This window comes from Pygoscelis adeliae, unplaced genomic scaffold, assembly GCF_000699105.1.
Source record: "Pygoscelis adeliae isolate BGI_AS28 unplaced genomic scaffold, ASM69910v1 Scaffold545, whole genome shotgun sequence".
Taxonomy (NCBI): domain Eukaryota; kingdom Metazoa; phylum Chordata; class Aves; order Sphenisciformes; family Spheniscidae; genus Pygoscelis; species Pygoscelis adeliae.
In genome coordinates this window covers 855,165-871,348 of record NW_008824746.1, presented here as the reverse complement: position 1 = coordinate 871,348, position 16,184 = coordinate 855,165, and the positions used below count along the sequence as shown (strand labels likewise).

The window sequence follows — 16,184 nt, the reverse complement described above, 5'->3', positions numbered from 1 at the left end:
CGCGGGAGCCGCGCTAAGTTTGCACGGTGGGGCCCGGCTGGGGCCCGCGGGCTCCCGGAGCCCCCGGGCCTTGAAATGCAAAACTCGGGGATCGCTCTGCGCGCAGATGTGACCCACGAGTGGAGGTGTGCGGGTGCGTGGTTATGTCTCGCGTTTTTCTGGATGTGCTGCCCATTAGTATGCAGCGTGCATACTGTTGGTGCAAGGGAATACGTCGGCGGTGCCACATGTCCGAGTTAGTGTTGATGCAGAGCCCATAAATTACACTTGAGCGTTCGCTCTTCTACCCCTGGTCTTGCTCTTGTGCGTGGTATTCTAGTTGGGGTTTTGTTTTTCTCTTCTCGGGAAACGAAAAATTTATCGAAATACTATTCTTTAGTAATAGCACTGTTGCATGGCTCTAGTGAGGTTTGAAGTATGCCTTTCTTTGAAATGTGTAAGGAGAAGGGGTAGAAATACGGTATCTCTTCCGACTTCGGCTGTGCAACTGACTTCAATGGCAGTAGCACATCGGTCTACGTAGCGGCAGTTGTGTCCTTATAGTCCTTAAAAACAGAAATGTATTTCTGAATGAAATAATGAAAGACAGTAGGGTGACCGAGTTGGGTGAAAATCATGGCAAAATGATAAGATCTGCAATTTACTGCTTCTCTTCTCCTCGCCTCCTGTTTTGCCCCTGGAATTCTATTGTTCTTGATGTTTTAAGCTTTTTTATGGTTGGGTAAGTGGGGAAGGGTGTGGATTCTGCTATGCATATTGTCATTGATTTACAGATTGCTTTTCTAAAACTGTTCTGCTAACAGCTGGATTGCAACCTTGAGAACGAGAGAATGCAGCAGTTTTACAAAGGAGACTGGGATTCATTAGACTCCTTTAGTCTCAAGCCCTGATTCTGCAAATATTTAAGCACAGACAGTTTCACATGCCTGAGTTACCCACCGAGTTCCATGTGATTACTGCTTAGGATCAAAACTGTTTACACTATCAGGGCCACAGAATAGGCTCACCAAATCTGGTTAAAATTAGACTCTCTCTAGTTTTCTGTCTACAATGAAGTTTATTCGGCCATTTATATTTCTTGGGAAAACATTCTTACTGAGATAAAGCACTGTTTAAAAAGACTCTGGCATCCATCCTGTAAAAACCTAGACAGTGAGTATGAAAATACTCCATAGTGTATTTGCAGTATGTTAAGTATGGCATAAATTACATGCAAAGTCATAACCTTTTAATATGTAAACAAAACTACAAGTTGCAGTTCTCCTGACTAACACCGAAAATGTCTGTCTTGTGTATGTATGAAGTAAAAAAGAATACAGGACTTACCTCTTCTCCTTTTCCCAAATGTAAATGGCTGAAATACATTTTATCCGTTATTTACTAAGGGAATAGTTATCAGATATGTATTTATATCTCTAGATCCATTACATAGCTGATGTCCCAGTCAAAAGGATTATATTTTTTCCTGGAAAATTAGTCTCAGACAATGAAATAATTTTTTGCACCCTTAGTGCAACGTTCCAAACTGCTTGGTACACCTTTTAATGGAAGTCTGTGTGGTAGGTACCAGAAGTGACTTTCTGGAAAGTTTATTTTGGCTGCATGAAAATGACCCTTATTCAGTCTTTTTTGGAGGTATGCTAGGACTAACACTCTGTTTCTTTTCATGTATAAATTAAATCATTATAAAATCCACAGGGAATATATAAATTCGTAGGGCTAAATTAAATCATTGGCCTCACACAGCGAGAACTGAAAATACAAAAGCTTTGTACCTTTCCAGACACAGGACTAAGTTCTGCAAACCTAGGCATATGAATGGCTTCACCCATGTAAGTAGTTCATGTAGAAATCGGTGGAACTTGTCACTGGAATTCTAATATTCCTATGCTTATGTTTTTGAAGAATGATATCCCAGAGAGGGAATTTATACATAATTTTATAGTTTCAACTTATGCTACTGTAAAACAGCACTTGCATATGATCCTCAGTGTTCTACTTGATCACAGATTTACTAATATCTGCGCTGCTAGTTGTTGAATTTATTAAAAGAAATCTGGATATTTGTAGTATGTTGCTATCAATGGTTAATGTCATTTATGTATTAAGAGTACAGGTCCATGAACAGGAGTGTATTTTATGCAGTTGTGAGGAACGGTGTTCACAGTACAATCTCCCACTGAGTTTATGATAAACATACAGGAATGCTGGAGAAGAAGCTAATGGAAAGTGTGGGGACAGTTTTGAGCAAACAGTTTATCAAGAAGATGATTTATAGAGTTGAAATTTAAGGGAGATTTGTCATCATTCTTTATGTAAACTTTATGCTGTGATTGTTTAGTATCTACAGTTAATGCAGTGGCAGTGCTTCATAGCACACTAAGTATATGCAGGATTTTATATTCTAAATCAAGGCAAAAAGGACTCTTTTTTTTTTTTTTTTTTTTTTAGAAAGAGTAATCTCTAGTTACTTTGATAGTAGATTATACCGTGATACGCTCAAGCATGAGTTTATTTTGAGAACATGATCGTGACTTCATGCCCTAGTCTTTGAAATTCAGACTTAAAATTTAATAGGCGTTGATTTGGGATGTCCACATATCTTCCTTATGTATAATGAAAAATGAAATTAAATTTCAACAATGACAGCCAAAGCCAAAAGGAACTTATTAAAGCAGAGGCAGAACTGGATTCTTATTTGAGGTAGGACTGGTAAATTCCCTGAAACCTCAAAAAAGGAGGGGGGGGGAGGAAGGAAGCGCTAGGAGTGAAAATTTGTCAGGCCTCCTTTGATCAGGAGTATTTGAAATACCTGTTGGATATTTCAGTCTGTATATACAGTCTACTTCTTCCCTGTGAGAAGAGATTTTGTGTTACTTTACTGAACAGTCCTAAAGCTGGTTTAGCTGTCTGCTGGGAATACTTGTCTAAAGTAAAGTGGTGTAATGTCATACATTATGCTTCTTTGCATACCATTGGTAAGTCACAGTTATTTTCAGGTTGCCTTTGGTAATAAAGACAAACCTGTGTGTTCAGCTGTATGCTTACATCTTGATAAAGTTTGACTTGTATTCTGAATACGCGTTTTAAACAAATAACAGAAAAATTTTTAGGTTGGATTGCCCACTTCTTACTGCTCTATACTGTTACTACATGTGTATATATATTTTTTTTTTAAAGAGCAAATAAGATATTATCTTAACGGGCCCGGGAAAAAATGAATTAACCTACAGTTTCTTAATGTATTGATGTTAGTATCTTAACATGTGTTGCTCTCATATCACCCGAAAGTGATTTTCATACTTCAGCTCAGGGTTTTCTTTGCATTCCCATATGATGGTAAATCCGCTTGAGCCCTGTGAAAGCAGACTGACTGGGATAATAAGGAATGTGCTAGAATCTTTTTTTTGTGTGTGTGTCTCTCTATGGTCTAACTTAGAGTTTTAAAAATTAAAGCCACAATTTATACAACTTTGAGAGCTTGTTCCACTGTTATGGAAGGTGAAGAAGAATCCCAGGTGAAGTACAGATATGTCTTTGTATTGCTCAGAGTCAAGTCTGATTGAGTGATCAATAAAATGAACATTCTTTACTTCTTTTTGTGCCAGAGCAGCCATGCTCAATTATTCTATGAGGTTTCTGCAGAGTAGGGCAGGTTCACTTAGAGCCCCTCTCATTTTTGGCAGAGGTCTTTCTGTTTGATTAAGTCTTGCATTTAGCAAGATTTAGATCTGATAAACTGGAGATCTTTCTAAACAGCATGGCAGGTTTTCAGTGGTTTCCATTCATGGATCTACTACTGTTTGCTTTTTCTGTCATGGCGTATTGTAACGTACTGTTGTATACTGGTACAGTGAGTTTGATAAAAGCTATGTCTGTGTAAGTGAAATAGGAGGTGAATCTTAGGCATGGTTTTAAGCAGTTCTTTTGAAAGTTTTATGCATTATGCAAACCAGAAATACTTCTAACTGGTGAAGAGGAGATGTTAAGAACCAAGGGGCAGATAAGCATATAATAAATGGAGATGTTTATTCCAACTGTAATGAGCATGAATTGGACATTAAAGTGGTAATAGAGTAAGATAGCTGTACATGAGGTATGCTAACTTTTACCTCCAGATTGTTTGCTCCTTAAAGACTTGCGTTAATTCTGGTGCCTTACATTGCAAGTTCAGTATTTGTAACAGATATCCGTTGCTATGACAGACAGAGGCAAACTTAAAATACAGTCTGTAAGAAAACTAATGCAGTATTGCATTGATTGAAATTTTGTAGGTGGTGACAGTGGATTGGATGGGTTAGGAGGACCAGGAGTACAACTTGGAAGCCCTGATAAGAAAAAGCGCAAAGCAAATACACAGGTAAATTCCCTTTGGTTCTTTTGATTTCTTAATACATAGTGCACTCGGATGTTATTTGCTGGTATGACTCTCGCATTGTTCTGAATATCAGTCTATTCTCACCAATAGCAGTTAAATACAAAAAATTTCAGTTGTACTGTGAAGTTGAAATCTTCATAATACTAGTTATTCTCATGGAAGTTATTTTAATCTCTGTAGGTTGCCAAAGACCTATAAAGAGAGGAACACAGTGAGACTGCAACAACTTGTATTTTGCCATATGGATTTGATTCTGAGACAGACTTTCTTTTAATGACTTTATAGCCATCGGTAAAAATCTGTACAGCATGAGTAGTTGCCATGAGACTACTTTTCTTCTTAGTTTTACTCTTATATGTGCAGGTTTGTGGGCTAATGGATTGGTACAGTTTGTTAATACTTTGACCAAACTCTTGGCATATCCCCCAAGTGATTTTTCAAGCAAAAGCTGTGAGGCAGGTTCAGCTCCTTTCCAGTGAATCCCTGCAATTTGGCATTTCTATACAGTTTCTGTTTCCAGAAAAGGAAGCCTGAATACGAAACATCTAAAGCAATTAGGTATCTGTAGTGCAGGATTTTCCGTTGTGTGTTCATTCAGCTTTGAGTGAGAGTATCTCTTAATTTGGTACTGCTCAGTGAGAGTAATTTTATTTATGTAGGTCAAACAATCACTTTCTGTTAGGCCTATCCAGATTCCATTGAGATGTGGATCTATGTTCTTAATTTTTGTTTTGTTTTAAAGTAGTCACGGTGAGACCTGCTCTGAGAAACATTCAGTTAATTTAACGGTTTCAGACTTCTTTCTTGGTGGAGCTTTCCTTGTGTTCTGGAATGGTGATAACTGTAGAGGGCATGCAGATTAGTTTCCTCTCTTCTTACCAGGTTCAAAATTTGCGGCACAGCAGAATTTTTTTTGGGGAAAAAAAAAGTTCAGTCTTAGTTTATTAGTATTTAGGAGGAAATGCTTTCCGTGAGCACAGTTAGTTTGAGGGTGAACCAGCTAGATGTTCCCCACAGGCTAGTCTAGAATGAAATTCAATTGTATAGCCACTCTGATGACATTTAAACAGCCTCTGGGCTCCATTAAACACTTGATTATGCTCTGTAGCCAGAAATCCTTGTATTTTATACCTACTGACTATGCTTTGCAGACTGTCCACAATCACTGAATGCTCATAAGGGACACCTCTGTTTGGTACACAGAATATAGAAAATTCTGATACGCAGACTCTCCTATATTCTATACACCTGTTTTAGGGTTATAGTAACATTCGGTTTGTATATCCTCATAGAAGTGGAGTGTCTCAAGAGATGTATATTCAGTAAAATGGACCCAAAATGAAACTTAAGGAAATGCTTCAAATCTGCTGTTCAACATTTGGAAGTATTTTGTGCATGTGTTTAAGTGACACATGGCTTTCTGTATTGTTGCTTTTCTTATGTAAAAGATTAAGAAATAGAAGTCACATATCAAGTACTATTTTCAGAAGCATGGTTGTGCAACTGCACAATTTTTAAAACACTGAGATTACTATAAATCACCATGTTATCTGGAGCCCAAACTCCTCTCTTGCCTCCGTATTGAAATTTCAGACAGCCTGGCAGGGTACAGCGGGTGATCTTTACACAACAGCTGAATAGTTCTTTTAGCAGTAGTGGTGCTAATCCACGACCTTTGTGGTTGGTCTGTCTGGCAGGGAAATACTAAAACTAATTTAAATGTTGTATTTAAAATATTTTTAGGGATCATCATTTCCTCCTCCATCTGAATATGCTCCACCGCCGAATCCAAGCTCTGACCACCTTGTAGCTGCAAATCCATTTGATGACAACTATAACACTGTGTCTTATAAACCACTTCCTTCAGGAAATCCATATTTCAGTAATCCTGGTTATCCTGGCTTTGGAGGCTATAACACTTTCAGAATGCCACCTCACATGCTGCCCAGAGTCACCTCGCCATATGGTGGTTCTTACTCCCTCAGAAACCAACCACATCCCCTTCCTCAAAACCCTGTGGGAATGGGTTTTAGTCGACCCCACTCTTTCAGCTTTGGTCCACATGATAACCCAGGTTTTGGGAATCAACCACCTTATAGTAGTGGTCAGATAAATCAAAATGTCAATATGCCTGGTCAGCATTTCAGACCAAATCCTGGTGAGAACTTTGGTCATTCTGGTCAGATACCTCACCCTGACGTGCCGTCTAACTTTGGTCCTGGAAGCAATCCAAATTTCCCAAATTCTCAGCTAGAGTCAAACCATTCTTTTGTTCCTCCACCAAACACGTACAACCAGACAAAATCATCAGCACAAAAGCAAGACTTTAGTCAAGGTGGAAACAAAGCATCCAGCCAGAACACTGCTGTTCATCAGCATCATCACAGGACAGAGGACATTGTGAGTCAAGGTAACAGTGACCTAAAAAATGTTACTCGAAACAATGTGGTAAATCAGGATAATAGCCATTCTAATAGTGCTGATAACACTAATGCTAGTCATTCAAATGGGACTCAGAGTAAGTCCCGCCAGCCTCGAGGTACTGCTGAAGGATGCAACTCTGAAAAGAGCAGCAAAACACCCCTTCATCCCAGTCGTCATGGTCACTCGTCCTCTGAACCGGTCTATCCATGTGGAATTTGTACACATGAAGTTAATGATGACCAGGATGCCATCCTGTGTGAAGCCTCTTGTCAAAAATGGTTTCATCGTATCTGTACAGGCATGACTGAGTCAGCTTATGGCCTTCTTACAGCAGAAGCATCAGCAGTATGGGGTTGTGATACTTGCATGGCTGACAAAGATGTCCAGTTAATGCGTACAAGAGAGACTGCAGGACCACCTGCTTTGAATACGGATGGCTAACAAAGTGAGTTGGTGGTAGTGGTTGAAATACTTGCTATGAAGATTTGGTTACAAATTGGGTACTTCACTTTCTGCAGACAATCAGTTGTGTTTGATTGCTGTCATCTTTTTTTCGCTAATCTGTTTTCATTCATAAACTTCCATCTCAGCTTTTGTACTCTTGGTTTTATGTGTGCAAATGTTTTACAGGATGGAATATTTTTTTGTTTCTGATTAAACTGTAAAACATAACTGACAATTTATTAGAAGTAGGATGTGCATTGACAATTTTACTGAAGGCAAAAATGTGCCCGTATGAATAGCCCCAAATTTGCTAGTGTTAATGTGTTAACTAACACTAGCATTTAGTGCTTGGTTTTAATGGTACTATATTTGCAAGTACTCATTACATTTTATTTCTTTGAATATAGTGGTGATGACATGGAGGAATTTGCAGTACTAATAGTTTTTATTTTAGGGTAAATACAGAGAATTTCATATCTGCTTTTTCCTATTTTTGAAGTAAAGCATTAACACACTATTCAAAAATTGATGACTTCATGCTTAGTAACACAATGAAACCTGCAACTCTTACACATATATATTTCCTTGAAAAGGCAATGATCTCTTTTGACTTCTCAGCAAATACTTACTTGCTGAAGACTCTTGCTAGGTCTTGCAGTATTTGGATATAGTTACAAAATATGATTACATTGGAAAAAGAACACATCGAGTTTATGAAGTCCAGTGCTTTAAATCTAGAGAATACCAAAACTAGGGTTGCATATGTAACCTTAATTAATTTATCTTGAGCACATACATTAGGATACGGTCTCTGCATCTGTCGCGGTTGTGCACTCATGCACCTCTCTCTCATCTTTTCTCATTGATGGTTCTGGTCTCCCACCTCAGTGCTGCCTGAGAATTCTGAATGAACTAGGGCAGGGAAAGTCCTGCCCATCTGCTAGGGCTTTCAACTAAAGCCTGCTCGGTCATCCTGAGCTTACGCAGTCCACTTGGCATGAAGGAGGGTGCAAGGCAATGGGGTGTGCTCAGCATAGGCTCTGAATTGCAAAATAATTTGGCCAGCGAAGTCTTAAAACTGAAATTTAAAACTTAAAATTCCCACCACTGCCTCAGCCTGTCTTGCAGTGAGGGGGTGAGAAATCTAGGGTGAAGAAAAATACAGCTTTCACATCAGGTGCGTTTAGCTCACATCAGGAGCAAGTAATCAGAAGTTTAGCTTCTTTGCTAAACTTGATATCCTGCTGACAAGTATGAATGACACTAGAGCTTCATGCGTGATGCTAAGAATTCTATTTTAATATGGGCAATTTGATCTTATTCTTGATCTCAAAAATACCACCCCCCCTTTTTTTTTTAACGTGGGGAAACAGCTAGCTTTGAAGACTTCAGCCTTACCGGTGTGATAAAGTTGCATATGCAACTGAAAATGTGTGTTTCTGTAGAGAGAAGTGTTGTTTTTACTTAATAAAAGGTGGCACTGTAATAACAGACTCTGCTTGTAATACTCACCAGTGTGCTGGGAACTTTGAGTTTTTAAACAGTCAGCGATTAAATCTTATGTCAAGCATTACAGGTAGTAGTCATGTTCCTTAATGTGATAAATTGTTCAGGCCTGTGGTGATGAGTGATGTAGCAGCCTATATAGAATACCGTCATTTTATATAAAGAGGTCGTTTTTATGGTAAGCTATGCTAATGAGTGAAAAGTAAGGCCTGTTCGCTAGTTCACTATTGTGTTTGATTTTAAATGGGCTCTACTGTGGTACTTTCCTGGAAGATACTGTGCAGATCTACATAACTGTCCTTGTTTTATTTTAAAAGTGATAAGTTTTATAAACTCTTTTACTGGAGAAGTGCAGTATTGCCTTCCGTTTTTGTCTTGCCTCTCATCAGGAAAAAGGAAATAATGTCTAAATTGTAAATGACACAATTCATATTTTGAGGATTTCCTGTATGGAGATGTAAAGAAAGTGTAAGGCAGATCCAGGGCTTCTGTTTTTATCACTATTTACTTTATTTAGTACAGAGACTAAACTTTATCTTGTTTTGTTAGAGGTGTGATACTGAAAAACAAACAACAAAAAAACCAACCAAGCAACAACCTCTCTTAGATTTATTTTTCAGTAGTTTTCCTAATGACTGACTGACTGTTAGAATCTGCTTTTGGTATCTAAAGTAGCAATTAAACCAAACCTTGTTTAGATAGATTTGTTCCTCTGGAAATGAATTCGATCTCTGCAACAACTTGCACTGTGAAGGTAGTGGAGCTGGTTCAGACCTACAGCAAATGACATAAAAAATGTGGCTCAGTGAAAATTCAGCAATAGCTCCAACAGTGATATTGTTACCTAAGCATGCTGTTTACAATACCTTACCCACTCCCACACCCCATTCCTGTTGTGAGAAGACATTTGGGGCATTTGTTCTCAGAAGTCCAATTAATGTTCTAACGTTTTGGAGCAGATGTTGAATTTAAAATAGCCATGTATTTCTTAATCTCTTCCTCAACCCTACATGAAGTTAGGTAAGTGTTCTCTATATTAGCTAGCAAGACATTAGAATTTAAATATAGTGTTCTTACAAATTTAAAATCAACTGGAGTATAATTTTATAAGGCCTTAAATTGTGTATTTGTGAAACTTATTCTAACAGTTTATTTCAGTTTTTCTAAACTGGTACTTGGGTTTGTAATCCAGTATATTTTCTGCGTTTATTAACCTACAAATTCAAGGCATTAGCAAATGCCAATTATATCAAATAAAAGCAAATGAACAACAAAGCCAAACTTGTTATCACACTGATCATAGAGATATGACTGATTAGGATCTCCAGAAGTCATCCAGCCAGTATGCTCTTGGCATACCTGGACTCTTTATCTAGAGAGAGGGTTATACTTTGTTTTTCTCTGCATGTATTGCCTAGTAGTAGTTCAAGTATGCACAGGAAAAACAACAATCATGTTTTGTCAGTAAGGTACTAGGAAAATGTCAGCTGGTTAGAATTAGAAATTAGTTATAGAAGGGTGGGTGGGAGGGTTGATTAGAATAGTTGAGTTTTTTGTAATAATCTACATGAAACAATTTCTATTGAACTATCATGTGCTTCTTTCATTACTAGTGATTTAGACTGTACTTGTGCTGCACACCAAAAATACTGCAAAGATTTTGTAAATCTTACAAACCTTAACATTTTTGTGGGAAATGCCTGCGTCCTTTTTAAATAGCTCCTTGTCATGGTCAGAAATGCAGCCTATATTGCCCAAAATATTCTTTTGTTTTGTTTTTGCCCCCCCCCCCGGCTCCAGGCTGAAATAAATAAGTATAAACTGGATTGAACTGTCCTTAATACTTAAGATTTTTTGCCAGAGACCAGTTTTAAATGAGGAAAATATGTAATTTGCTCTTTAAAATACTTGTTTTATCGGTGTCAGAGTAAGTGACAGTGCTGCGTATAGGCTAGAGGGTAGATATCAAAAATCCTGTTTCTGGGTGCTTTACTGATCCCTTTGCTTGAGACAAGCAGGTTAACTGTTTGTACCTCAATCTCTTCTTTCAGAAGATCAGACTAATGCTTACTTCCCGAGGGTGTTTAGAGGCCTAGTTATTGTTTGAGATCTTCAGATTAAAGAGACTAGAGAAAAGTAATAATGTTTGCTCTATTTAAAACAAAAATATAATTTTGGGGGCTGCTCAAAGAAGAATATACTTTGTGACCTCTGAAGTTTTTTCATCTAAGAACCAGTTTTGTAATCACATTTTTCAGGCTTATCTTCAAGCATGTGAGAATTAATGAAGTCAGTGGAACTGCATGCACACAGTCAAGAACGTTTCAAAGTGTTTGCAGTTCAGTGCCTATGATATTTGCGAGTGAAATGCTTTTTATGGTTTGAGATTTTTACAAAATCAATGGTGTTCAAATGTAGCACCTTTTTAACATTTGTCTTTATTCCAACTTAATACGATAACACGTCTGCATTAAATCTATCCCTTTCATTTTATAAATAAACATTGCCTGGCAGTAAAAGTATTGGTGTAACATTTTTTTAAGACAGGAAGTCATGCTTCTTGTCATGTTCTATGTGACTTAAATGACTGTTTCATATTAAAACTAATCTTTCCTTATGTACTGCTTAAATATACCTGTTTTGGGATATCAGTTCAGTACTTTTTATACGATCTTGAATGTGTTCCACATTGGTGACATGTATTTTTGCAACAACTTTTTTGTTTTGATTTTAAATTAGAGCATGTCTGAAGTAATACATGCATTAGTGCTGTGGTGTGTGGCAAAGTTAATGTATGTAATTCAAATTGGAAAAAAGTTTCCAGACTTTGTCCAACATTAACCCTGTGGCCAGGGATTAAATTACTATGTAATACAAATTATTTCATATCATGATGTGTTTTAAGCTACTCTATGAAGTATGTGAAACGTTATTGTTTATGGATTGGTAGCTGGCGTGGTATCTTGCGTAGAATGAGGTATGATAGATGGTAGCAATTCATGGTAATTAAAACTGACTACCTTTCAGAACACGCAGCACTTACGTGCATTGTCATCTTGTTGCCATAACTGTTAGTACGAATTTCTTAATATTATCCACTGACAAATGGGTGAACATTTGGTAATAAGCTCATGGGTGTGAAAATTCTATTCTAACACTCTTTACTTGGTTTACAAAACATGTAATTTTTTTATCTATTGGATGTGATTAGATATATGCAGGAGGATGTAGAACTGGATGTATTTTAAAGTTATTCTGCAATTACTAACTTTTGTCTGAAGCTTTCTATATTAGAATAGACTCTTCCTTAAAATTGGAAAATTAAGTGTACTTAGCAGAACTCTTGAGGCAATATAACTATCCTACACTACATCTTGAGTTATGCACATTCACTTCTTTGTATGGAACTCCTCTGATTTCTTGTTGGCTTATGCTTTATATGAAAATAAAGGGTCCCTTTAGTGCCCTAGTCTTGTGTGTCATCAGTTTTGAGGTAATTAATTCTGAATGGTGTTCAGCCCCTTAGAGGTGCTGCCTATAGCTTAAAGTATTCAATGTCACCTTTAGTTTCCTGGTTCAGAAGCGGCTTATCTGAACATCATAGGGAATACCTATTTTTGTGTTGTTTGCCATAAGTGATTAATTTCCCTTTTCGTGTTCAAACAAACTGTCTCAAAATAAGTTTTGATCCAACACCACCTTTTTACTCGGAGGTTTGTGCACTGTAATTCAGGAATTGCTGTACTGGAGACAGTTTGGGATTGGAGTCACGAGAGATGTGTCTATTCCTAGACGCTCATCTTCTAAAGGATGGTCTAAATCTGAACTTCCATATAACTTAAGGAGGGCAAGCTTTTAATTTTTTTTTTTTGGCCTTTCTTGATAGTTTTTTCTGAGCTGTGAAATAATACGGAGTTGTTGAGGGATTTTTACTTAAGACAGTCTCTCCTCCAAGCTCTTTTATATGGCCCTTAGAGCAGACACTGTGTTCTTTAGGGCCTTCTGACTTGGAATTTTTTTGTCCACATTCTCCTTTCAGTGTTAAAGATGAGTTGAAAAAGGCAAGTTACCAATCTACTGCCATCCAAACAGTGCAAAATATAAGCTGATTAAGATTGTTGACATTTTTTTGTTAATAATGATGTGATATTTTACCTTTTAGAAGAACATATATCAGAATCTGATTCAAGCGTTCTTGGAAAATGTATATGGTAGATCTTGTGGAGCACTGTATGTAACTTTGTTGCTTTCTGTTGTCTGGTTTCAGTTTCTTTTCAAATAAAGATAATTTTTTTGCGGGGAAGTTGCCTCTTGATTTTATGAAGATGATGTAATGTCTAGATTGACTCTTCTAATGTTTTGCCTGTGAGAATGCATTTGGATTAGGTATAATCCTGCAAGAAACAGTATGAAGTTGTATTGATCAGAAAAGACAGCTCCTGCCTCTCTTGGAGAGGTCCACTGTTCTGTAAAGGCATTAATCTGAAGTAACTTCAAAGCAGATTAGAAGAGGTCATGCACCATAAGACCCATTTCTTTCTTACAGGATGGGAGGGAAGGCTCAGGCACCATTTGGCTGAATAGATTTTTTTTAGAGCTTTCTGCATTTGGGAAGAGTTTATGCAAAGAATTATTTATTCTAATTTATAAAATTATTACTAAGATATTGCTGTTTGTTGAAATGCCAGAACTAACGCATACCAAATCAGTACTTTATCAATAATCTCTAAAAGCAACTGATATGGGTGGTCCCAACCCACACATGCAAAACAGTTTGTTGGAATAAATAGCATCTCATAAAATGTTCCTGCTCTTCTTAAAAAACACGGAGGGATGAGAGAAATGAGAGAGAATTTAGAACGGATGGGAGGGGAAAAAAGGTTATTTATTAAATTAAAGATAAGAAAATGTAAACTATTTAAAGGATTTTCCCCCCCATATATTAAAGCCTCTGAAGCCATTAGAAGTGAAATAACCCCTGGAAGAGATGTGTGTATGTATTGGCAACTGGAAGGTCCAGAGTATCACTAATATTATTAAGATTTGACTGGAATACAAATCTCCATCCTTCATAGCACAGGAGATGGGAATTTAAGAATAAAGTTTTCCAGGGAAAATTTTATCTCCTTTCTCTACAAAGTTTCTTGCACTTTTGACTGATAAGTTCGTGCCAACAGAACAAACATCCTGAATGGACCTCTCTTTTGGTTTATGTTGCAAAAGTATCGTAGCGAGAGCTCAGTTACTCATCCAAGTAAGCTAGCAATGTGGAATGTGTATGAGATAGGTGGCGGTTCTGCAGATACACATCAATGCCAAGACTTCTAAGGTTGATCCAAGACCTTTTTCAGTCCCTTTTGTGTCTTTTAGCAGCTAATCTGCTACTTTGACTTAGAAATGTGTTAGTGACATTTACTGTGCCTTCTATGAGTTATGTATAGCTTTGCATTGGAGATCTAGCTTTTAAGTAAATAGACTTCTTTGTTAATGTATTGGAGCTATTTTGTGTAACTTGAGAAGACCAAATACAGGTAACCATAACTATGTCCTGTCTTGTAAAGTGTGCATACATAGTATGTTCTTTCTGGCAGGAACAAATAATAAGCTGCTTTATTCCAGTATATTCTCTGTGATTAAACTAAAAATGACGCCTGGATGACCAAGGCAGAAGACCAGCACTCAACAAATCTAAAACTTTCATTGTCCGTGAATGAACTCTCCAAAACTGAAGGATGCATTCTGGATGACTACAGCTGCGTTCTGGAGTGGTAGGAGATTTTGAGTTACTGTTACATTATAATCATTCTAGCCAATGCTGCTATTGGAATGCCTTGATTTAAAACAAAACACTATCCCCTCTAACCCGCAACTCTTCCATTATGTCATCTAGGAAGCAGGCAAATAGGATTTTGACTACGGTGTGCAGTTTTGGCATCTCCATTTTTCAGTATAGTAGAACTGGGAAAGCTTCAGAGGTCAGCAAGGAAGATAAAGCGATGTAAAAGAAATGGAAAAAAGAACGTCTCTCGGTGGAGAAAGGTCGATAAAAAAATGAATGGCACAGAAGGGATGTTTACAACCTGCTTGTTTCATCCTTGTCTGCAGTTGCCTGAAGTTAGTCTTGCAAGACATACAACTAAGATAAATAAAGGTAACATGAGACAGGTTTAAAACAAACAGGAGGAGTTTTGTTCTCACAGAATCTTTCCTCAGCTTTTATTTAATTACTTGTTTTCTCTTACAGCTTCTTAGACTGATAGCAGTCCGTTTATGGAGATGTCATGGTTTAAGTCTAGGTTCAGAACTATAAACCACACAAGTCTCATCTGCAGCTGACAGCAAGGCTCTTTATGCCACGGTGCAGATCCTAGCATAAGTCTGAAAATATGTATCATGCAAGGTTTAAAAAAAAAAAAAAAAGTCACAGGTGCCAAAAATACCTAAAGCATTTTGACTTTCAGTTAAATCTCTTTCCTCTTGTACTTTTGAATGCTCTTGGAATGAGGACTTTAATTCAGTTCTCAGATTCCAGTCCATGCAAGCATTCATCCAGATGATACCGTTGTGGGTGAATGAGGGTGGAGAATAACCCAGAAATCACACACACGCGCGCACGCGCACACACACACACACACTCCCCCCCCCCAATAGTAACCGCTACCATTTGAACATTGCTTTGGAATATGGGTAACAGAACATAAAAATTAAATACTCAGTGATACACATCAGAAATCTTAGTGCGTGCAATGTTAAACTCAATTTTTCTTGGTCGTATTTTAAAAGAAAGAAAAGGGGGGAAACTGGACTTTTTGGTTCTGGATTTTTTCCAAATAGTTCTAAGTAATCGTATACTTTTGAGGAACTTAAATATACCCGAATGTTTATCCAAATGTGTTTGGCTTGTCTTTCAACCCATATTCCCCAGCAGCAGTTGCTTTCTATGTATGAGATTTTATGCTGGCAGACAGAGTGTTACTATTTGTTTGAGGAAGGTTGAGCAACAATGTGCAAACTACCTCCCAAGATTTTGGCAAAGACAGCAAAATAGGCAATACTGCGAGGCAATAGCAATGGACCTGGCAGTGTGACCTCATTATTTCAGAGGACATCTGGAAGTTTCAGTGCATTGCTAAATCAGTCCTCAGCTTTTAATAGCTTTTACCAGGAATTCTCAAACTAATAGCAGTGTCTCTCTCTGTGGAAGTGTGTTTGGCTACTAAGAGCTGCGTTCCTTCCTACTCTGCTGAGGTGCGAGTGATGAGAGCCGGGGCGCTGCCCTACATTTGCACTATCTTGGCAAGTCCGTGAGCCAACATCTACAGTAGAGTTTATATCGACTGATCTCGCCGAGTTCTAGAAAGTCAAAGATACTGTACGCCTGCTTCCCTTCCTGCACCGTTACCCTGAGCCCCAGGGACAGTCCCCGTGTTAC

At 37.7% G+C, this 16,184-nt stretch overlaps 2 protein-coding genes across 2 annotated transcripts in view; both read left to right on the top strand.

Moving 5' to 3' along the window:
* The window catches only part of PYGO1 (pygopus family PHD finger 1), a 17,517-nt gene extending 9,566 nt beyond the window's left edge, over positions 1 to 7,951 (top strand). Inside the window, exons 4-5 of the mRNA XM_009323416.1 lie at positions 4,275 to 4,360; positions 6,122 to 7,951. Coding sequence (XP_009321691.1) covers positions 4,275 to 4,360; positions 6,122 to 7,243 — 1,208 coding nt within the window. The 3' untranslated portion in view covers positions 7,244 to 7,951. The remainder of the gene's footprint in view (positions 1 to 4,274; positions 4,361 to 6,121) is intronic.
* A 6,456-nt stretch (positions 7,952 to 14,407) lies between these two features.
* DYX1C1 (dyslexia susceptibility 1 candidate 1) overlaps positions 14,408 to 16,184 on the top strand; it is an 11,018-nt gene continuing 9,241 nt past the window's right edge. Inside the window, exon 1 of the mRNA XM_009323415.1 lies at positions 14,408 to 14,520. Within this exon, the coding sequence (XP_009321690.1) occupies positions 14,408 to 14,520 (113 nt within the window). The remainder of the gene's footprint in view (positions 14,521 to 16,184) is intronic.